General features: G+C 42.0%; 1 protein-coding gene across 1 annotated transcript in view; it reads left to right on the forward strand.

The window, feature by feature from the left end:
* The first annotated feature begins 204 nt into the window (after positions 1–204).
* LOC121581077 (phospholipid phosphatase 3) overlaps positions 205–24,483 on the forward strand; it is a 29,297-nt gene continuing 5,018 nt past the window's right edge. The window contains exons 1-2 of the mRNA XM_041896450.1: positions 205–644; positions 21,968–22,125. Coding sequence (XP_041752384.1) covers positions 503–644; positions 21,968–22,125 — 300 coding nt within the window. The 5' untranslated portion in view covers positions 205–502. The remainder of the gene's footprint in view (positions 645–21,967; positions 22,126–24,483) is intronic.

A 24,483-nucleotide genomic window follows, 5' to 3' on the forward strand; every position in this document is an offset into this window, starting at 1 on the left:
GTAAAAATAAATAAAAGAATAGGGGTGCCATGCCCCAATTGTTGGCCATCCCTTCTAATATCAATTAAAACATCCCAAAGAGCATCTCTACCAAATTTCATGCTTGTATCTATAGGGGGAGGAGGGTCTTTAGGAGGCGGACACGGGAGGTGGGAGCGCAACTAATCTTCCGTGCTCCTCAAGGATTATTAGAAGTTACTTAGAAATTGCTCAACAGTCAACCACGAAAGTCACCGGGGGAGCAGAATAAACGGGAACGAAATAAACCCTTGCAGTTAACTTAAAGGCAACGTTCTGTCAGAAAAATCGTAACATCTCAATTGAATGTATCAGCCCAATATATAGAAAACTATTCAGAATAATCTCTCAGCTGATGGTAAACTAACTATAGAACTCACTCCGCTTCGCTTTCTAGTTCAATTTACGAGAAGTTAACGGGGCTGCAGCTGCAACTTCGCCACTCTTTACTTGTATATTTGGAAAATCATTCAGGGGCCTATAAATGCAACGTTGTTTAATATATGAGAAGACAATGGCACCAGAGACAAGGAACGGACGAAGTTCTACCGTGAATAACAACAACAGTAAAGACAACAGCAGGAGAAAGTTCCTGGTCGGTGTGGATCTCTTCTGCTTGTTTTTAGGTGAGTGTTTCTGGACTTTTCATTCTATAGATATGACAATAAATTAGGCTATATTATTAGGTTACATTGTCTGACATTGCAGTTCATTTTTCTAATGTAAATAGGCCACCGTTTTAACATTAGCATAAAATCTGGTTATGCAAATTAATGTTTGTTGTATTGTGTTTTTATTGATTATTGTATTCATGTTGATTAACACAGCGCCATAATGTTATATGACATTTTGGTTTATTTATTGTCATCATAGACTAGCTAGAGTGTTTATCCTATCATTATGTCAAGGGCAGAAACTGCTCATGCAAATGTCAGTCTAATAATAATCATTAATCCAAGCAATCCAATATCAGAGCAATGTCAGTCAACATAAAGATGATTCAAAGGTTTGTTTAATTTCCTTTTACATTTCTTTGTTTTCTTCTTTTTATTGTCATTTTCGGTTGACTCCTTTTTCCATTTCCCCTTAGTCGATTTTTAATACCACACCAACAGTACAACAATATATTCTGCTGGCAAAGGGGAAAAGCCAATTGATCAATTGCTCCAAGAGGGCTATATTTCTTTGGTGTCCGCCCATTTATGTTGCACTCATTTGGCATGTTTTAATATTTTCCGTAATGTCTCACGATCAAGCCAGGAGTTGTTTTGAAGTGACATCTGGCATATTATATTTCAGTGTGTGTATGTGTGAGTGTGGTGTGTGTAATTAAAGGAAAGTTGTGAGAAGGTCAGCCATATGTTCAGCTAATGTACTGAGTGCCATCTCTCTCACTCACTCACTCACTCACTGAGCTTGGAGTGAGTGATACCTCACCAGATTCAAAAACACTAGGTCGGTGAACTGTCAAATAGTTTCAAAGGGGAGTTAATAAGTCATTCCAAGAAAGACTTCATACTCAAAGACCCTAATAAGTATTCTGGTCCAAGGCCTAATAGTCTGTGGTCTGCTGGTGACTTGACATAACGACTACAATATATAGTGTTATGATATACAGTATAGTGTTATTATTTATATTGATTATTGTACTGCAATGTAGAGGGAGCTAGTACACAAGCATTTTGCTGCACCTTTTATACCTTCTGTAAACTGTGTATGTGACAAATAAAATGTGATTTGATATGCATTTCAGAGACCAGTCATTTTTTTATCCCTTGACAGTTTGAAATTATTAATCCTTTGACCTGTTGAAATTTATAATACATGGAGGTGGAAAAGAGGTGGAATTTATTAGTCTGGGTTGAAGACGTATGTATTCAAGTTCTACGGGGTCAATAACTGAGTTGACTGTGTCCCATGGGACATCTATGGCCACTTCTTACCCCACAACTGTTTGTTTAAAATAGTCTCTGATAATGTTATCACAGGTCAGTAGAGGTTCTGTCAACAAACTTCTCCGTCTCTCTATTGCCTTGCAAATGCAGAAATATACAGTACCAGTCAAAAGTTTGGACACACCTACTCATTCAAGGGTTTTTCTTCATTTTTACTATTTTCTACCTTGTAGAATAATAGTGAAGACATCAAAGCTATGAAATAACACATATGGAATCATGTAGTAACCAAAAAAGTGTTAAACAAATCAAAATATATTTTATATTTGAGATTCTTCAAATAGCCACCCTTTGCATCGATGACAGCTTTGCACACTCTTGGCATTCTCTCAACTAGCTTCACCTGGAATGCTTTTCCAACAGTCTTGAAGGAGTTCCCACATATGCTGAGCACTTGTTGACTGCTTTTCCTTCACTCTGCGGTCCGATTCCTCCCAAACCATCTCAATTGGGTTGAGGTCGGGTGATTGTGGAGGCCAGGTCATCTGATGTAGCACTCCATCACTCTCCTTGGTCAAATAGCCCTTACACAGCCTGGAGGTGTGTTTTGGGTCATTGTCCTGTTGAAAAACAAATGATAGTCCCACTAAGCGCAAACCAGATGGGATGGCGTATGTCTGCAGAATGCTGTGGTAGCCATGCTGGTTAAGTGTCCCTTGAATTCTAAATAAATCACTGACAGTGTCACCAGCAAAGCACCCCCACACACTCACACCTCCTCCTCCATGCTTCACGGTGGGAACCACACATGCGGAGATCATCTGTTCACCTACTCTGCGTCTCACAAAGACACGGCGGTTGGAACCAGAAATCTCAAATTTGGATCATCAGACCAAAGGACAGATTTCCACCGGTCTAATGTCCATTGCTCGTGTTTCTTGGCCCAAGCAGGTCTCTTCTTATTATTTGTGTCCTTTAGTAGTGGTTTCTTTGCAGCAATTCGACCATGAAGGCCTGATTCACACAGTCTCCTCTGAACAGTTGATGTTGAGATGTGTCTGTTACTTGAACTCTGTGAAGCATTTATTTGGGCTGCAATCTGAGGTGCAGTTAACTCTAATGAACTTATCCTCTGCAGCAGAGGTAACTCTTGGTCTTCCTTTCCTGTGGCGGTCCTCATGAGAGCCAGTTTCATCATAGCGCTTGATGGGTTTTGCGACTGCACTTGAAGAAACTTTCAAAGTTCTTGAAATGTTCCGTATTGACTGACCTTCATGTCTTAAAGTAATGATGGACTGTCATTTCTCTTTGCTTATTTGAGCTGTTCTTGGCATAATATGGACTTGGTCTTTTACTATATAGGGCTATCTTCTGTATACCACCCCTACCTTGTCACAGCACAACTGATTGGTTCAAACGCATTAAGAAGGAAAGAAATTCCACAAATTAACTTTTAACAAGGCACACCTGTTAATTGAAATGAATTCCAGGTGACTACCCCATGAAGCTGGTTGAGAGAATGCCAAGAGTGTGCAAAGCTGTCATCAAGGCAAAGGGTGGCTACTTTGAAGAATCTCAAACATAATATATTTTGATTTAACACTTTTTTTGGTTACTACATGATTCCATATGTGTTATTTCATAGTTTTGATGTCTTCACTATTACTCTACAATGTAGAAAATAGTAAAAATAAAGAAAAACCCTTTAATGAGTAGGTGTGTCCAAACTTGACTGGTACTGCATATCTTTTTTCTTATGAGGAGGAGGGTAAATTTTGCCCACTCTGTGTTTGTACCTGTCCACAGAAAACGCCTGTCAACAAACCAACAGTGTTTAGCTGTCTAAAGATGTGGTTTGAGGGGAGTGACCGCAAGGAGGAAATGGTGGAAGCACACTGGCAATTACTGGCCAAGCCAGATTCCATTCTCACTGTGACTCTGACTGGAGTTCCAGCATCTCCAGACCAGAAGGACTTTCCTCTTAGCTTACAATCAGGGCCCGTATTCACAAGGTGTCTCAGAGTAGAAGTGCTGATATAAGATCCGTTTTGCCTTTTAGGTCATAATGAATAAGATTATATGGACAGGAGGAACCTGATCCTAGATCAGCACTCCTACTCTGAGACAATTTATGATTATGGACCCAACTCTCAGTAGCCTATCCAGATTTTTATATTTAGATCTCAATAAGGCTGTGGCCTGGTCCCATACTGTATGTGCTGTAACCAACACTTCTATCGTTGTCATATTATTGTCATACCGATAAAAGAGTTGGCTACAGCACATACGGACACTATAGGACCAGGCCAGAGTCCAGGCCTGCTCTCAGTGCTTGAATACCTTAAGACTATCATAGCCAAAATAGCATTAGTTTAAACAGGCAGGACTTTAGGTAACACTTTATAATCCTATTAATTAATAAGTATAATTTATAAAGCATTTGTAAGTATTTATTATGGGTTATTCATTAAAATTTGTTATAAAGCTAGCCAAGTGCCTCAACTCCACAATGATTTCATCCACAGAGTTGAGTGCAGGCTAGAGTTTTTTAGACCTTCGAGTCGCTATTTTTTTAATGAACCTTTTTTATCCAGGCGAGTCAATTAAGAACACATTCTTATTTACAATGACGGCCTGTCATCCATACAAAAAAGGAAATCAAATACAACCACTGACTGTTTCCTTGTTGAGATTCAATTGGCACATCTTAGAGCAACAGCAATGAGGAAACAGTCTGTAGTTGTATTTGATTAACGTTTTATTGAAAAGTATGGATTTCAGCAAACAAAGAAAGGCACACAACAACAGAGGACAAACATAGGTACACGGAAAGGATTTAAGAATTAACATTTTTGAAGTATCGACTGCATAGCAACTCAAAGGAGTCAGAAGTTAATTTAAAAAACTCTAGTCTGCGCTCAAATACATGGATGAAAGCATTGTGGAGTTGAGGTACTTGGCTATTATAAAGTGTAACCAAACTTTAGCTTTATTCCCTGTAGATTGAACTGAATCAGTAGTGTTTTGGCCAACACTGGCCCAGTGCAAGGCTGAACCCTGGGTTAAGTGTATAGCTAAATGGGGATGGTTGAACAGTAAGTCGTTGCAGATGGGGTTTTACTTTGTCTAATCACCTTATAATGTCCCCATTTGCTGCTGGCTGTAGCTCATCAGAAAGCTCAAGGGGGCTTAATCAGCTATATCGTGACTGTTCAACATCACTAACTGTTCAATGAGACAAATGGGAACAAACACTTTTACAGAGATTTCTATTTTGGCTTTTTAATGTTTTATTTAAATCGGTAACATGGAGCTCAGATTCTTTAAGCATTTCACAAATATTTTTGGCAAACCACCATTAAATGCAAATGTAATCTTTTCCCCTCATCTCCTCTCTCCCAGCAGTCAGAGCATAGGAACAGGGTTTGGCAACCGCACCACGACCAGACAGACAGACAGGGAGTAGTTTGTGTGGGGGCTACTGCCTGCCATGGGCAGTGGGAGAGCAATGGCAGCAAGTGGAAAATGTGTATCTGTTTATTTTAGCTACAGCAACTGGTGTTATGAGAAATGCCGCAAAATATGGTGGAATTTAATTAATTCAATGCAAGCTTCTATTTGCCTGTCCAAACATTGATTGTAGTTTCTATAGTGGAATTGAAGCTCCAAACTGAAACTCTGTAATTAGTCATATGGGCATGCTTAAGAATTCTTATAATCCAATAAGCTCAAGGTAAATGTTTCTTGCTTCCAATTTTTCCATGAGAGAAAGCAAAGCAGACAGGTGTTTGAGTACTAACTCATCACTTCGAGGAAGATATTTGGTTTTACCTTACTTGGGCTTTAAAGGGATCGCTATGATGATAGAAAAGCCAAATAGGAAATAAACCACCATTTTGATATTGGTAAAAGAAAATCCTACATGCTCACTCATGCCATTTTGAATTAGGGAGTGCTTTCTGTTTTCTTTGCGTCAGTGTAGCTAATGCATTAGACGTATGCCTCTCGGCTGATGTTGTTGTTGGCAACTAGCGGGTCACTAGTTTTCCCCTCGCTTGTGCGAAGCGGGAAGGGAAGGGAGGAAGATGGGAAATCCCAAGATGCCTTGAAGAATGCTGCACTGTCTGGTGGCATGGGGTGTGTTTGGGGGCCTCGGGGGCAAGACAACACAGCTGAATCATGGGAAAAGCAGACTTGGTAATGTCTTAATTTACTCACTCCATGTTTGTTTCTGTCACCTGTTAGGGGTCAGGTCCCGACCGTGGCGTTTCGGTTTTTTAATGAGCTCAGAGAGAGAGAGAGTGAGACACCCTTTACTTGTATTTAACTTCCTCTCCTTTGTACTCTCCGGACCGCCTGAGTCTTCGATCTGTTAATGTGTATATAGGCGGTTAGTGAGGTCAAGACACCGGGGTTAATGCTTTTCACATTCATAGCAGTGTTGAGCCCAGTGGCCAGGGCCCTCTTTTCTTTCCATTTCCCTACATCAGCAAGCAGCAGCCCTAAAGCTGCCAAGCCAAGCACTGTGTGAGAGGAATGCCTGTTGATTCCCTCCCATCATAAGGGCAATGAAAAAGCCTGACAGATCACACAGTTAAGATCAGGTGGTCCTTAAAGTGTGTTTTCTCTCTACTAGAGCTCTAACACCGCTGAAAACCCCCAACTTCAAATGGCTTGAATAGTAATAGTAAAAACAGTAACAGTAATAATGTGAATACTGTTGAATCTTGGATGAGAGGGAGGGAGGCCAGTGGAGGAGTGGTTAGGTCTGGGGTTCCCATCAGGCAGAGAGACTGGGCTGTAACATGAGCCGCTCCCAGCTGGGCTTTCAAAGCCCAGGCAGCTTGGAGCAGGGGAGCAGGGCGAGGGGAGCCAAACATACTAAGGTGTGTGTTGACATTTGGCTTTGAAGACATCAAACCCCCTGCCTCAGCTCTGCAGGACCCAGGACCCAGGCTTGCACCCACAGTTTGACCGCTTCCTCCCAACCCTCACCCAGAGAGAAAAGGGGGGAGGGATGAATGGATGAGAGAGAGAGAGAGAGAGAGAGAGAGAGAGAGAGAGAGAGAGAGAGAGAGAGAGAGAGAGAGAGAGAGAGAGAGAGAGAGAGAGAGAGAGAGAGACAAATGTTTGTCTTTCTTTGTATTCATACAAGGCAAAAACACCCTTCAGGCACATCTAAGTCTCAGCCTTTAAAGTGCACTTGAAAGGCTGTTGCCATGTTTTTCCACATCAGTTATCTGCGATGGATACCATTCAGCCCTTTTAGTACTAGCTGCCTCCGTTTGATGTTGGTTATTCATAGTATGATGGACGATACAGATTCTAACAATGACAGATTTGTCCCTTTCTTGGCTGCCAAGTCAGTGAATTTCATATTGTTTATTCAAATTTTTTCGGGAGTTGCTGTCATAAAAGGGAAAATCCACCCAAAAAACTATATTTTGGTATTGTTTTCATTAGTACACTGTTGATACAGTCCCAAAATGTTTGGGTGTCAGCAGTCAAGTCATTTTGCATCATCATGATGATGTGGCCAGTGACACTTTGCTTCTTGAAAGTCCAATATCTTGAAAACTTGACTGCTTACAGGCAAAACATTTTGGAACTGTATCAACAGTGGACTAATGAAAAAAAAGACTGAATTTTCCCTGTAAAGGATTTTTTCTTGCATTGTGATTTCAGAAAATGTCCATAATATATCTACAGTAATAGTGGAATGATAGTGTTTCACAGTATTACTTACCTGCCAGTGTTGTGATTGATTGTGATATTTGCCTATTGATTTCTCCCGCCAGGGTGGCATCTGTGGTCAAAATGGGAAAGCTGTTCTGACTTTGTCGCTGTGTTATCTAGTGGAAATGGCTCTGTCATATCCTGTAGTTAAATTCTACACTGTTTGCTCAATTTCAGTTTATGTGAGAACACAAGCACTGAACAGTGTAGGGAATAATTGTACCATTTAAATCGATGTGAAATATCTTGCAATTCTCTAGCACTAGACTGCTGTCACGCCCTGAGGTCCTCAGGCTATACACATACAAGCCTAAACATTTACATTTACATTTTAGTCATTTAGCAGACGCTCTTATCCAGAGCGACTTACAGGAGCAATTAGGGTTAAGTGCCTTGCTCAAGGGCACATTAACGTCATTTAGCAGACGCTCTTAGCCAGAGCGACTCACAAATTGGTGCGTTCACCCTATAGCCAGTGGGATAACCACTTTACAATTTGGGGGGTTAGAAGGATTACTTTATCCTATCCCAGGTATTCCTTAAAGAGGTGGGGTTTCAAATGTCTCCGGAAGGTGGTGAGTGACTCCGCTGTCCTGGCGTCGTGAGGGAGCTTGTTCCACCATTGGGGTGCCAGAGCAGCGAACAGTTTTGACTGGGCTGAGCGGGAGCTATGCTTCCGCAGAGGAAGGGAGCCAGCAGGCCAGAGGTGGATGAACGCAATGCCCTCGTTTGGGTGTAGGGACTGATCAGAGCCTGAAGGTACAGAGGTGCCGTTCCCCTCACTGCTCCATAGGCAAGCACCATGGTCTTGTAGCGGATGCGAGCTTCAACTGGAAGCCAGTGGAGTGTGCGGAGGAGGGGGGTGACGTGAGAGAACTTGGGAAGGTTGAACACCAGACGGGCTGCGGCATTCTGGATGAGTTGTAGGGGTTTAATGGCACAGGCAGGGAGGCCAGCCAACAGCGAGTTGCAGTAGTCCAGACGGGAGATGACAAGTGCCTGGATTAGGACCTGTGCCGCTTCCTGTGTAAGGCAGGGTCGTACTCTCCGAATGTTGTAGAGCATGAACCTGCAGGAGCGGGTCACCGCCTTGATGTTGGCGGAGAACGACAGGGTGTTGTCCAGGGTCACGCCTAGGCTCTTCGCACTCTGGGAGGAGGACACAGCGGAGTTGTCAACCGTGATGGCGAGATCACGGAACGGGCAGTCCTTCCCCGGGAGGAAGAGCAGCTCTGTCTTGCCAGGGTTCAGCTTGAGGTGGTGATCCGTCATCCATACTGATATGTCTGCCAGACATGCAGAGATGCGATTCGCCACCTGGTTATCAGAAAGGGGAAAGGAGAAGATTAGTTGTGTATCGTCAGCGTAGCAATGATAGGAAAGGCCATGTGAGGATATGACAGAGCCAAGTGACTTGGTGTATAGGGAGAAAAGGAGAGGGCCTAGAACTGAGCCCTGGGGGACACCAGTGGTGAGAGCACGTGGTGCGGAGACAGCTTCTCGCCACGCCACTTGGTAGGAGCGACCGGTCAGGTAGGACGCAATCCAGGGAGTGAGCCGCGCCGGAGATGCCCAGCTCGGAGAGGGTGGAGAGGAGGATCTGATGGTTCACAGTATCAAAGGCAGCAGACAGGTCTAGAAGGACAAGAGCAGAGGAGAGAGAGTTAGCTTTAGCAGTGCGGAGAGTCTCCGTGACACAGAGAAGAGCAGTCTCAGTTGAATGACCAGTCCTGAAACCTGATTGGTTTGGATCAAGAAGGTCATTCTGAGAGAGATAGCAAGAGAGTTGGCTAAAGACGGCACGCTCAATAGTTTTGGAAAGAAAAGAAAGAAGGGATACTGGTCTGTAGTTGTTGACATCAGTGGGGTCGAGTGTTGGTTTTTTGAGAAGGGGAGCAACTCTCGCTCTCTTGAAGACGGAAGGGACATGGCCAGCGGTCAAGGATGAGTTGATCAGCGAGGTGAGGTAGGGGAGAAGGTCACCGGAGATGGTCTGGAGAAGGGAGGAGGGGATGGGGTCAAGCGGGCAGGTTGTTGGGCGGCCTGCAGTCACAAGTCGCAGGATTTTATCTGGAGAGAGAGGGGAGAAAGAAGTCAAAGCATAGGGTAGGGCAGTGTGAGCAGGACCAGCAGTGTCATTAGACTTAACAAACGAGGATCGGATGTCGTCAACCTTCTTTTCAAAGTGGTTGACGAAGTCATCCACAGAGAGAGAGGGGGGGGGGAGGATTCAGGAGGGAGGAAAATGTGGCAAAGAGCTTCCTAGGGTTAGAGGCAGATGCTTGGAATTTAGAGTGGTAGAAGGTGGCCTTAGCAGCAGAAACAGATGAAGAAAATGTAGAGAGGAGGGAGTGAAAAGATGCCAGGTCGGCAGGGAGTTTAGTTTTCTTCCATTTCCGCTCCGCTGCCCGGAGCTCTGTTCTGTGAGCTCGCAATGAGTCATCAAGCCACGGAGCTGGAGGGGAGGACCGAGCCGGCCGGGAGGATAGGGGACACAGAGAGTCAAAGGATGCAGAAAGGGGAGGAGAGGAGGGTTGAGGAGGCAGAATCAGGAGATTGGAGGGAGAAGGATTGAGCAGAGGGAAGAGATGATAGGATGGAAGAGGAGAGAGTAGTGGGAGAGAGAGACGAAGGTTGCGGCGGCGCATTACCATCTGTGTAGGGGCAGAGTGAGTAGTGTGGGAGGAGAGCGAGAGAAAAGGAAACAAAGTAGTGGTCGGAGACATGGAGGGGAGTTGCAGTGAGATTAGTAGAGGAGCAGCATCTAGTGAAGATGAGGTCAAGCGTATTGCCTGCCTTGTGAGTAGGGGGGACGGTGAGAGGGTGAGGTCAAAAGAGGAGAGGAGTGGAAAGAAGGAGGCAGAGAGAAATGAGTCAAATGTGGACATAGGGAGGTTGAAATCCCCCAAAACTGTGAGGGGTGAGCCATCCTCAGGGAAGGAACTTATCAAGGCGTCAAGCTCATTGATGAACTCTCCAAGGGAACCTGGAGGGCGATAGATGACAAGGATATTAAGCTTAAATGGGCTAGTGACTGTGACAGCATGGAATTCAAATGAGGAGATAGACAGATGGGTTAGGGGAAAAACTGAGAATGTCCACTTGGGAGAGATGAGGATTCCTGTACCACCACCCCCTCTGACCAGATGCTCTCGGGGTATGCGAGAACACATGGTCAGACGAGGAGAGAGCAGTAGGAGTAGCAGTGTTTTCAGTGGTGATCCATGTTTCCGTCAGCGCCAGGAAGTCGAGGGACTGGAGGTTGGCATAGGCTGGGATGAAGTCAGCTTTGTTGGCAGCAGAACGGCAGTTCCAGAGGCTGCCTGCGACCTGGAACTCCACGTGGGTGGTGCGTGCAGGGACCACCAGGTTAGAGAGGCAGCAGCCACGCGGTGTGGTGCGTTTGTGTAGCCTGTGCAGAGAGGAGAGAACAGGGATAGGCAGAGGCATAGTTGACAGGCTGTAGCAAATGGCTACAAAAATGCAGAGGAGATCGGAATGAAATGAGCTAAGCATCTGGGAGAGGAGAGAGCAGGGCCTCCCTCACCAAAAACTTCTACCTCAGAAACTAAAATTGTTTCACTGAACCACCCGAACAAAAACTCTCCCAACTTCCACCTTTAGAAATCAGAATTGTTGTGAACCACAGCGGTTCAATGTTTAAAGGAATAGACTCAACCCACTTTATTCAGCTAGCTAACTATGACACCATAGCTAACTAGCAAGCTAGCATCCAATAACAATAACACACCGTTTAGCACCAACACTTGGTCACAACAAACCACCATTAGTGTGATAACACACTAAACAGATCATTCGTGTCTGTGTCAAGTTCCTTTCATGACGCAGCAATGATTAAACGTTGGCTAGCTAGGACAAGTATATTGTAGTTAGCTACTACAGTACAGTTAACTGGTCGTGTTGGGTAGCTAGCAATGGCCACTGTGTTGACTTTGTTTGAAGAACGGCTAGCTAGCTAGATTCGTGCTACACCCGGCACACAATGGCTACTGTGTTGACTCTGACTCTGTTCGAAAAACAGCTAGTTAGCTCGCTTCGTGCTACAGCCGGCACGGCCGAAGACACTGCCAAGACACAGTAACTACCCACAACAACCCACGATGCCTAGCTATGACGCCGTAGCTAACTAGCAAGCTAGCATCCATTAACACACAATTTAGCACCAATACTTGGTTACAACAAACTGCCAAGAGTGTGTTAGCACACTAAACAGATAATTCATGTCCGTGTCTAGTTCCTTTCATAACGCATAACGCAGCAAAAAATTAAACGTTGGCTAGCAGCACATTAACATTGGAAACAGCTCTCCAGCGTTGCTAATCGTTACCAGTAGCTACCCGCTAGCTAGCTAGCCTCGTGCTTCGATACTAACCTACAATTACCTACGGAAACCTACAATAACAACAATACTAACCTATAATAAATACGATACCTAACTACAGCTAACTACCTACCTACGATCTAATACATGGTTAAGCTTTACTCAACACCATATGAGAAGCTTACCTCCTGCTTACCTCCACGAGCTAGCTAGCCTCGTGCTTCGATACTAACCTACAATTACCTACGGAAACCTACAATAACAACAATATTAACCTATAATAAGTACGATACCTAACTACAGCTAACTACCTACCTACGATCTAATACATGGTTAAGCTTTACTCAACACCATATGAGAAGCTTACCTCCTGCTTACCTCCAGCTAGAGAAAAACACAACCTCTCCCGACAACCTCTCCCGACAGAGAGGTTGGGAGAGGAACAAGATCCCACAACTACGGTAGGCAAACAGGCTACTTAAGTATGATCCCCAATCAGAGACAACGAGCGACAGCTGCCTCTGATTGGGAATCACACCCGGCCAAACCTAGAAATACACATCTAGATCCTAAACATAGAAATTCTAACATAGATCCTCACGCCCTGACCAAACCAACTAAAGCCAACCGTTGTCTTTAGTAGGTTTGGCCGGGTGTGATTCCCAATCAGAGGCAGCTGTCGCTCGTTGTCTCTGATTGGGGATCATACTTAAGTAGCCTGTTTGCCTACCGTAGTTGTGGGATCTTGTTCCGTGTTTAGGCTTGTATGTGTATAGCCTGAGGACCTCACGTTACGCTGATTCTTGTTTTGTTTGTTTATTGAGTTGAATAAATATGTACGCTTTTCACGCTGCACCTTGGTCTGACCCGTCTCTCAACGTTCGTGACAACTGCATTGAAAACAAATCTCCCCCTTCCCCGCATTCAATTGGCAGAGACTCACGCTTGAGTTTTTTACTTTCAGTTTTGGTCCACCAGCTTCAAACAGCTGTAAAAACAATATTTCTCAGCGATTTAGATGATACAATGATTCCCTACACTATTCAATGCATAAACTGAAAAGTGTAACATTTTAGCAACCAGGAAATGACAGAGCTATTTCCACTAGATCACACAGCCACAAAGTCAGAACAGCGTTCCCATTTTGACAACAGATGCCGCTCCGGCGGGAGAAATCAATAGGCGAATATGACAGCCAATCACAACACTGGTGGGTAAGTAATACTGTGAAACCCTATCATTCGACTATTACTGCAGATATATTATGGACATCAGTGTTATCTGATAGTAAAAAAGAGAGGTTGTATCACTTCAATTGATATTCTGTAGATTATTTGCTGTAGCCTACATGTCCCCTTGATATTTTCCTCAAACTGAACATGCTATAGGTCCATGGCCAATTCTGAGCACTGTATCATGATATTGCATGAATATAACATGTTATCAGCTGAGGTTTGTGTGAAGAGGCCCCGTGTAGCTCAGTTGGTTGAGCATGGTGTCGTATCGGGTGAATGGTGGCCATTATTGCTGTCAACAAAGAGTCCGTTCAAGCTGCATCGTGTTAGAGGCTTTTATTAAAATCACGAGGTTACAGCATAAGTACAGACCCGCGGTGTCCGGAGAACGGCTCCTCAGATTGCCATGGCCGTTCTGCCCTTTCTGTAGTCTAGCCCCTATTTATAAACAATGATGCTCCCTCTTCTGGCCAATCACCAGTCTCCCCTGTCTACAACACACTTCCTGTCTGTTGTACGTGACGTTACACTAAAACATATACTAACATAAACAACATTCCATTTCTTCATGAAAAACATTTAACAAAGACATAATCTTCATATACGATATTCCCCCCTTCGAGACGACCAGTCTCGAAAACAAACAGAATAGGATTATGACTAGTAACAATTTATCTTATTGAGTAGGTTTAACATTAAACCAAAAACATTCTCCTCTAGAGTGTAAATACCTTTCTATGAAATATGAATAACTGTTTATGAAGTGTGAATAAATTACTATCTTTATGAAGTGTGAATACATTACTATGAAATATGAACAAATCTCTATGGAGTGTAAGAGCGAAAAACTGTCCGGCAACCTTCCATCCATCAATCAAGACAGTAAAATTCTCTCACGGTCCCTCTGCCCCAGGCAACCACCTTCGGTACTCCAGATAAACTCATAACCCATGTAAATGCATTTGAAAGTATGATGCAATTAAATACACATGTAAGCCCCTGCAAACAAAATCCTATCCAAAAACATCCATTGTAAGGCTGGTCAACCCATTGGACCTTACAGTGAACCTCTCCCTGCCTAAATCCCTGTCCCTAATCATTCACCGAAATAAACAAAAACATCTAAGATCCTCACATGTATCCAATAACATCAAATATCCTTCTACAAAAATTAATCCCTAAGAATATGACACAAATTATGTATTACACATGTCTATATTTCATTGCAAACACTGGAATGTAGTCCACTACACTTCATCTCCCCGTAGTCTCCTCTTCCAATGGACTTGTTGATGATGGAATCGGCCACACCCTCCTTGTTTCATCTCCTCCAGTCATATTGTCCTTTCATATTGTCCCTGTTTTGAGTATTTCAATCTCCACATGTTCCCCCAAATGCTTCTGGAAGAAAAGAAAAAACCAAACAGTATCTTTTGCAAAACAAACACTTTCAAATTGAACATCAATATCAACTAAGAATATAGAAATGATATATAAATGATGTATGAATCACATAAACCCATTCCCCCCTTTGATTCATAAATCATACCAACATCACCCTAATATTGATTTTTTTTTTTTAATGATCAAATAATCAAAAATGATATTTATCCATCAGTTCCACTTGTCCATCTTTATCCAGATCAGGAACAGTCAACACCGGCATCTGAGTGTTGTCTCCAGGCATCACTCTCCAACCTATCTCAATATCATAGCTTTCTCAAAGATCAGTAACAAATTACAAACATCACACAGTGTTATCAAAGCTGAAACTAAAATCTGACCCATCACTGCCCCTACTGGGCCTAACTGATCTTGCAACCAAGTCTTCTCAGATCTCCCAAATGCATCCCTTATATTCTTCAATGCATATAGAACTATCTGAACTATCAGGACTCAAAGTATACCTAATATTATCAATATGATCTTCCCAAATGTTACACCATACCATGGAAAAAGTCCCCCCTTCTCCCTTAGATTCATCCTTCAATGATAGGCTTGAAGACTATGACATGTAGCCATGTCACCCTTTTAACCCTAGATTTAGCTGTGTCCGATGCTATCCCTCTTATAATGGTAAAAACCTCATATGGAAGCTTCAACGTTGACATGTAACAACCTCCTGTCTATCCATAGTGTAAGAATATATATGCTTTATCACCACAAACCCTCAAAATATCTCTAAAATTCCCCATAGTCACATTGTCAGGCAAAAGCTAATCTTTTAACCATCAAAGTCCTGCTGTTCCTACTACCTGGTACATAAAAATTAACATATTTCTCATTGCTACCCTTAAGGTCATGCATATAACATCACAATCTGATATTCCCATAAACATACCCCTTACCTCATATGTTTTATTAGAACAAAAACTTTTAGCCCTCAATGGTTACACCTCAAATGCTTCAGTTTTTGCTGTTACCTGATTTTACTTAACATCTAACAAATTTACACAAGTTAATTCACTTAACCCAATACCACCTAACCCTAGGCTTAAACAAATGTTTTGACAACGACATTATTTTATCTGTTACTAATTGTTGTTGATACCACAGTCATGACAAAGCATAATACTGACACACCCTTGATAAAGGTCGAACGACCGTCTCTAACATGTTTGTTGCTGGAATTCTCAACAGACATGGACCCTCAAGATTCCTCACTGATCTTACAGAATGAGCTGCTGGAACCTGCCCATCTATCTCTAATTTTCACAACAGAAGAATCAAACCACTCCCTTTAGTTTCTCTCTCCCCTAACGAGCGGTACTGATCAGATACCTCTCCTTGTCTGTCATTAAAATCAAAGACCTCATCCTGTCCTCCATGATAGTATCCTTCACTATTTCAGATGAATCTATATTGTCTCTACCACTATCTGCTCTCCTATTTTAACCCTATTCGTCTTGCTACCCCCTTTAATTTCAGAAAAGTTGTTGTCGGTGTCATACTTCCTACATTTGCTTATTGCCATCGTATCATTAATCCCTTCCAAAGTTACCATTAAAGTAGTTGATGTATTAACCTTAATTACTTCTAGTGCGAAAGTTACCAATATCCTCTGTGTATTATCTACTGTTGGAGTGGCTACTGTAACCTATTCTTCCTGAACTCCCTTGGTGACTGTGAAACTTCAACAGATTTCAAATCTTCCATCATAAGCGTTACTTTATGAATTACATAGCCTTTTAACCAATAATTCTTAACCGGAACAAATTTCTAATGCTTGCACTAGATAAGTATACTTCTTCTCCATAATTATCTCTCCATGTGGAAGAAACGTCCCCATCCTAACCCTAAAATTGGCACTGGAGCTATTGGTTCCCTTATAATCAAATGCGATATATTTATGGCTTTAATAACTATCAATGTTGAAAGAGTTAAATTGCTTCTCACTGTTGTTTTAATAGACTGAAGTGTCAATGTCCTTAGTTACTTCTAGTTTTCCCCAAAGAAAAGTTGTCTTTGCTTGTACTTCCATCTATCACCACTAGTGTCACTTTTTCCCCACTCTCAGTCCTTTCTCTAATCCCTGACTTTCAAACTTTTGATTATAAAAAATACACCTATAATTACCTTGATCTTCCTACTCTAAAGTGTCATTCACCATTGTTCTCTCTCTCTTACTACTAACTTTGAAACTTAGCTTACTGTCTTAGAGTTCCTTCAACCTAGTTCTACTAACTTATTTTAATCTAATCGTTTCCTCCTAACCTTTAAACTTTTTCCACTGATTTATTCACAAAATCCCTTTACCACCAATTTTTAGAATATGTGATTGGGAAAGTCCCCACCTGTTTTTGACTTCTTTACACACAGACTTGGCAAACGACTAAACACCTTTTAGCCTAGCCTGAAATCTCTTAGTGTAAGAATGTAACCCAGAATAAACAGTCACCCCTTTTAACTTTTCAGACAGATTGTCTAATAGACAGTCGTCTAGTGTACATCTTATTGTACAATTCAATTTAAACAATGCATCTCTTCCCAACACTGCAATAACAGTATCTTCTAATATTAGTACCTTAAGAGTAATTAACTGTTTTACTACCTCAAATCCCTATCCTAATTAGTTATCAATTAGTGAGATGTTTAACCTCTTTAGGCTGAACCCAGATAAGTTTTTCCACTATTCACCATCACTTCTAATGGTCGGTTTTTACTTCAATTGTTAGCTATTTTCTCTTCTTCTCTAATCGATGCTCTCAGCTGACACCCCCCTTCCGGATCTTCTAGGCACTAACAGGTGATCTTCACTTGCTCCTTTATCTTCCTCTGTTGTTTTCTCCTGACGCATTTCCATCACAGGTAAAGTACCCAATCTGTCCACAATTATAACAGTCTTCTGAAAGTTGCTGGAAGTGTAGCTGAAATCTTCCTCCTCCTTCTATTTCTTCTCGTCCTCTTCCTCTCCAATTCTGTGTCTGTCCAGAAACTGGCTGTGGATATGGAACATCTGGTACCCCCCTTGGCTGGTACAATTGCATTTGATATTGTTCAGTTGAAGCTGTAACAGTGATTGTTGATTTGGTTCACTCTGATTCTTCATAACCAAAGCTTCTCTTCTCCACCAGTTGTATGATTGAGTTTTCTCAGAGTTTCTTCGTCCTGTTCTTTGTTGTTGACATATCAGGATTCTTCAACAGCTTATATTCTAAGTTCTGTCCTCAAAATATCATCTTCCATCATCTTCTTACTTTTCTTCAGCATCTTGGCCTCAATGTATTCTTCTTCTCCTCCAATTCTTGGGATTAAAAATGTTCTCAGCAGGTTTTCTCCTTGTCTCTTCAACGTCTCGAGCTGTTCCTCTAGCTCTCTTACCTCTCCCAAAGTCCTCGCTTCCTCCAGGCCTGATAAGCCTCGGTCTATATCTCCTTCTATTTCTTCTGTGCCAGTCCTTGTAGGACAAACTCCTCTTGAACATAAAGCACCTTTAATCTCCAAATCTTCATCGCTTTCTTCATCTTTGCTTTCATCAGAGATCAAATCTCTAGTATCCTTCTTCTTTCCTCTCTTGCCAACTTCCTTCTGATCACAGAGTCATATCCACCCATGACCTCTTCATCATTACTCTCATCTTCATCATCCTCGTCTTCTTTAACCTCACTCTTCTCTTCCAGACATCTCATTTTCTTCCTTCTGGAGTTTTGGATTCACCTTTATCGTCATTTCTGATTGTCCTCTATCTATTATTCGTCTTCATCTCTGATGCAACAATCACCCTCCTGGATGATCACTGGAAGCTGAGGATAAACATCCCTAAGCTGTACTTTTTACTGAATCCGTATGTGAGAAAGGTGTACTAACTTCTGCCATTAGTTTTTCTAACACTACTTTAGTTAAAGGATTACTATTTTTTCCCCTATATCAACCCTTTTATATTCCTTTATTGTGAATTATTTTATTTTAGACTGTATAGCCTATGGCTTCCCCCCTGTAATTATTAATATAAACCTAACAACTCCTAAAAATCTTATTGTACAACTCAATTAAAAATCATGAATAATTAAAACCAATTTTTATTCCTATATCACCAATTTATCAATTAGTGTTGGCTATCTTACCACAACCCATCAAATGCAAGTAAATGTAAGTTAGTCAACTTCAAAGCAATCTTAAAAACAAAGCCTTCTAACCTTACAACCCTTTGATTTTTATCAATTCCATTGTTTAATATGCACCCAAGTATCTTAATTGCAGAATAATGTCAGTACCTGATTTCCAACCGAACTGTAATCCAGCCCAGTGATGCACAGAGACTCCAAAATGCAAATTTTATTCAAATAGTATTTGCCAAGCCTATGTAAAATTGTCATAACATCACATATTTTGTTAGGGATGATTTTGTGAACTAGCCTGATATCTGATCCGATCGTCTGCCGCGTCACGTGATGTCACGTCAGCACTTCCTGTATCTCCTCTCTCTCTCGTCTCGTTCCATGTTCCTCTCATATTTCAAAAAAACATAGAAACAGACAAGATTTCAGCAGTTAATGCAATCACTGAGTTATTTCAACCATATTCAATATTCATTCGTTCTACATTATTCACTCTAAGACTAAACTCAGAACTAAATAGATCGCTCAAAAACATTTTTATTTTATTTTAATCCGTCATTTAATTTAATTCATTATACTCCGTCAACATATCTCTCTCATTTATCAATTCAATAGGTCACAAAACAAGTTTCATCTTTAACCAAGCCCCGATGTAACAACTAGAAGATTCGTGTTAAAATCTCTTTGTCTGTGTGTTTCTCCGTCTCCCTGCAGGGTAACCCCAGATGGGACCTATGACCTTTACCCACAATGCAGTTTTGTAGTCTTAGCACATAACCTCATGTCGTAGTTTTAGCGCCGTAAAATCATGCACATGCGCACATCCATTCAAAAACACTTTTTCACCGTGGAAGTGAGATTCTCTACTCCCTCCTAGTCAAACAGACAGAATAACAGTCCCGCTTTACCTCCGTTTTCCCCTCATAGTCAAACAACATTTAACAGCGCTCACAAAACATATAACCTGACTTACATACACAGAGACAAATTTAAGAGACTTTAATCCATCGCAATGGGGTCTCTAAGGATATCCGTTAGCATGTAGCACGCAACACAATTAGCATTTAGCATTAGCATTATCATTAGCCTTAGCCTTAGGTATACTGTGACACAAAACACATTTAGCATTTAGCATTAGCCTTAGCCTTTAGCTAACTGCGGCCTACCATACAAATAAATATCCTGCACTGCCCTTATTCCTTTTAAACATATTTATCCTACCGTTTTTGCTACCGTGGCTTAATGACCATTACACCGAGAAATTAGACCCAATCAAACCCCCCGTCGGACGAGAGTCGAATCATAATCACAATCAGATAAACCCCATTAAATCCGAGTTTTCCCTTAAAAAACCCACCGTCTGCCCATTCTATCGTGCAAACGGATTTGCCGGCCCAACATCTAAAATGGCCCCCCCGGGGTCTTAAAGCGGTACAGTGCCCTAATGAATGCGCATATCCGTTTTAATTGTACACCTTCAATACTTAATTCCTACCGTTTTATGCTCTAAATTCCAATTATCTGCCGTTTCAATGGAATAACATTTTAGCAGACTCTAGTCATCAGCAATAACGCCACCCGAGGCAAGGTCGTAATGGTACATCTCTCCAGTGTACACAAGTCGTATCCAATCTAACAAACTCCGAAGCGGTAAGAAAAACTCACCCTTATCTGGCCATGCTTCAAAGCGAGTTAGCTTGGCGGCTACGAAACAAAGAAGAGGTGCAGACCAGCCCCACGTTGGGCGCCATTATGTCGTATCGGGTGAATGGTGGCCATTATTGCTGTCAACAAAGAGTCCGTTCAAGCTGCATCGTGTTAGAGGCTTTTATTAAAATCACGAGGTTACAGCATAAGTACAGACCCGCGGTGTCCGGAGAACGGCTCCTCAGATTGCCATGGCCGTTCTGCCCTTTCTGTAGTCTAGCCCCTATTTATAAACAATGATGCTCCCTCTTCTGGCCAATCACCAGTCTCCCCTGTCTACAACACACTTCCTGTCTGTTGTACGTGACGTTACACTAAAACATATACTAACATAAACAACATTCAATTTCTTCATGAAAAACATTTAACAAAGACATAATCTTCATATACGATAATGGCGCTTGCAATGCCAGGGTTGTGGGTTCGTTTCCCACGGGGGGCCAGTATGAAAATGTATGCACTCACTAACTGTAAGTCGCTCTGGATAAGAGTGTCTGCTAAATGACTAAAAAAATAAAATATAAAAAAAGAGAACGTTTATCAATGTTGTTCTGATGAGAACTGCATAACAGTCACCTTCCTGAGCCCAGGCTGCCCCAGGTAAGTGTGTCTTTCTGTGTTTGTTTGTGCTTGCCAGAGCTGAGTGTGGGTTAACTGCAGAAATACAGGTTGTGTGTGTTTGTATGCCAGATTACATGCAGTGATGCTCCTTGCTGTCATTCTGCACAAGTTTCCCATCACGCCCCACCGGAGGTGCTTGTTCTGCAGTGACAGCAGCATCAGCCTGTTCTATAAGAACAGTACGCTGCCCACCACTGTCCTGGTAGTTGTGGGGCTCACTGTGCCCATCACCTCTGTAAATCTTTTGCATGGTTCAGCAGCAGGAGGGAAAGGAAACGCATCCACGGGACTCTGATTCACTCCATCCAGAGATTCACTGAATGTGGCTATATGCCCAGGCCACCTCACAAATTTAGCAGTTGATTATCTACTTTCAATTGATTGTAACCATGAACCTAGAAGTGGTATGGGATTAGCCTTGGTTTCAGTCTGTCTATAAACATTTTCCAAACATGTTGGCATAACAACCACAAAGGAGTTGTGGGAAAGCAGAAACAGACAGGCACCAAGGCTAGTATACAAACCCTATTGGTTCAAAACCTACTCGGCTCATCAATACTGAATTCAGACCTAAACCACTATTTCCTAGTAATTGGTTTTAGGTTGAGAACTATCTGAGTGGAGACAACAAGTCTGGAAAGATGGGAGTGAAAAGTGAGACCCCCATGTTCCCTGTCCGTCCATCGCTGTGCCATGTACCTGTGGACACTCCTTTTGGAGCCCCTTATTGATCCCCTCTCTCTCTCTTCTCTATCTCCCTCTCTCTTCTCTCTCTCTCTCTCTCTCTTCTCTATCTCTCTTTGTCTATCCCTCTCCTTCTCTTCTCTCTCTGCCTCACGACTGCTGTGTACATAGCCGGCCTGCCTTTCCTGATCATAGAGACTAGTGCTGTACAGCCCTACCGCCGAGGCTTTTACTGCAACGATGAGTCCATCAAGTACCCGGCAAAACACGGAGACACCATAAGCGATGCTGTGCTTTCTGCTGCTGGCATTCTTATCACCATCCTTTCTGTAAGTCACTATACCTCACTAATTAGCCTGAGTCCCAGATCAGTTTGTGCTGTCTTGCTAACTCATATGTACAGTTGAAGTCGGAAGTTTACATTCACTTAGGTTGGAGTCATTAAAACTTGTTTTTCAACCACTCCACAAATTTCTTGTTAACAAACTATAGTTTTGGCAAGTCGGTTAGGACATCTACTTTGTGCATGACACAAGTCATTTTTCCAACAATTGTTTACAGACAGATTATTTCACTTATAATTCACTGTATCACAATTCCAGTGGGTCAGAAGTTTACATACACTATGTTGACTGTGCCTTTAAACAGCTTGGAAAATTCCAGAAAATGATGTCATGGCTTTAGAAGCTTCTGATAGGCTAATTGACATCATTTGAGTCAATTGGAGGTGTACCTGTGGATGTATTTCAAGGCCTACCTTCAAACTCAGTGCCTCTTTGCTTGACATCATGGGAAAATCAAAAGAAATCAGCCAAGTCCTCAGAAAATAAATTGTAGACCTCCACAAGTCTGGTTCATCCTTGGGAGAAATTTCCAAACGCCTGAAGGTACCACGTTCATCTGTACAAACAATAGTACGCAAGTATAAACACCATGGGACCACGCAGCCGTCATACCGCTCAGGAAGGAGACGCGTTCTGTCTCCTAGAGATGAACGTACTTTGGTGCGAAAAGTGCAAATCAATCCCAGAACAACAGCAAAGGACCTTGTGAAGATGCTGGAGGAAACAGGTACAAAAGTATCTATATCCACAGTAAAACGAGTCCTATATCAACATAACCTGAAATGCTGCTCAGCAAGAAAGAAGCCACTGCTCCAAAACCGCCATAAAAAAGCCAGACTACGGTTTGCAACTGCACATGGGGACAAATATTGTACTTTTTTGAGAAATGTCCACTGGTCTGATGAAACAAAAATAGAACTGTTTGGCCATAATGACCATTGTTATGTTTGGAGGAAAAAGGGGGTACCTTGCAAGCCGAAGAACACCATCCCAACCGTGAAGCACAGGGGTGGCAGCATCATGCTGTGGGGGTGCTTTGCTGCAGGAGGGAGTGGTGCACTTCACAAAATAGATGGCATCATGAGGAAGGAAAATTATGTGGATATATTGAAGCAACATCTCAAGACAACATACAGGAAGTTAAAGCTTGCTCGCAAATGGGTCTTCAAATGGACCCCAAGCATGCTTCCAAAGTTGTGGCAAAATGGCTTAAGGACAACAAAGTCAAGGTATTGGAGTGGCCATCACAAAACCCTGACCTCAATCCTATAGAAAATGTGTAGAAGAATGGACCAAAATTCACCCAGCTTATTGTGGGAAGCTTGTGGAAGGCTACCCGAAACGTTTGACCCAAGTTAAACAATTTAAAGGCAATGCTACCAAATACTAATTGAGTGTATGTAAACTTCTGACCCACTGGGAATGTGATGAAAGAAATAAAAACAGAAATAAATCATTCTCTCTACTATTATTCTGACATTTCACATTCTTAAAATAAAGTGGTGATCCTAACTGACCTAAGACAGGGAATTTTGACTAGGATTAAATGTCAGGAATTGTGAAAAACTGAGTTTAAATGTATTTGGCTAAGGTATATGTAAACTTCCGACTTCAACTGTATATGAGTTGCCATAGGAGTTGGCAAGACAGCACAAACAGATTTGTGACTCAGTCTATGTTCACTTCACTTTCCACCTCACTGTTTCTGCAATGTGCAGCACCATCACCACTCACTGTACTGTGTGTCTACTAAATTATACCAAGGATCAAGTCACCTCCCACTGGGCACACCACATTTCAACATGGAAATGTGGGTAATATTTGGTTGAGACGTTGATCAATGAGATTTCAACCTTTATTCACCCACTCAAAAAGACAGCCAGAAGTTTATTGAATTTCCAATGTGTTATCACTATGCTTTTAACCATTTATAAAAGCACAACCAAATTCCAATGAAAAAAATTATGCCTGATTTTTGATTTCGTTGTCATCTAAATGTTTTATCACTGCGCTTTCAACCATTTAAAAGCACAACAAAGTTTAAATGGGAATACAATGTCAGGAATTTTGTAATTATACAACAACTGAATTTGTTATCACTGTGCTTCATCTAATAGCACAACCAAATGACCTGGATTGCAGTTGATATTCCATTAAAATAACATGCTGTTCGATACTCAGCACAGATTGTTATAGTAATTGTGAAGATCTCCACAGACCTGCGACCTTTGCATGCTGTCTTGATCATGCACGCTTTCTACTATTACATAAGAAAGGGATAGTTACAGTAACCCTCAAAATGTGGCAATGGATGTGTTACTCATTTTAAGGTTGAATAAATAC

This window comes from Coregonus clupeaformis, chromosome 14 (genome assembly GCF_020615455.1).
Source record: "Coregonus clupeaformis isolate EN_2021a chromosome 14, ASM2061545v1, whole genome shotgun sequence".
Classification (NCBI taxonomy): Eukaryota; Metazoa; Chordata; class Actinopteri; order Salmoniformes; family Salmonidae; genus Coregonus; species Coregonus clupeaformis.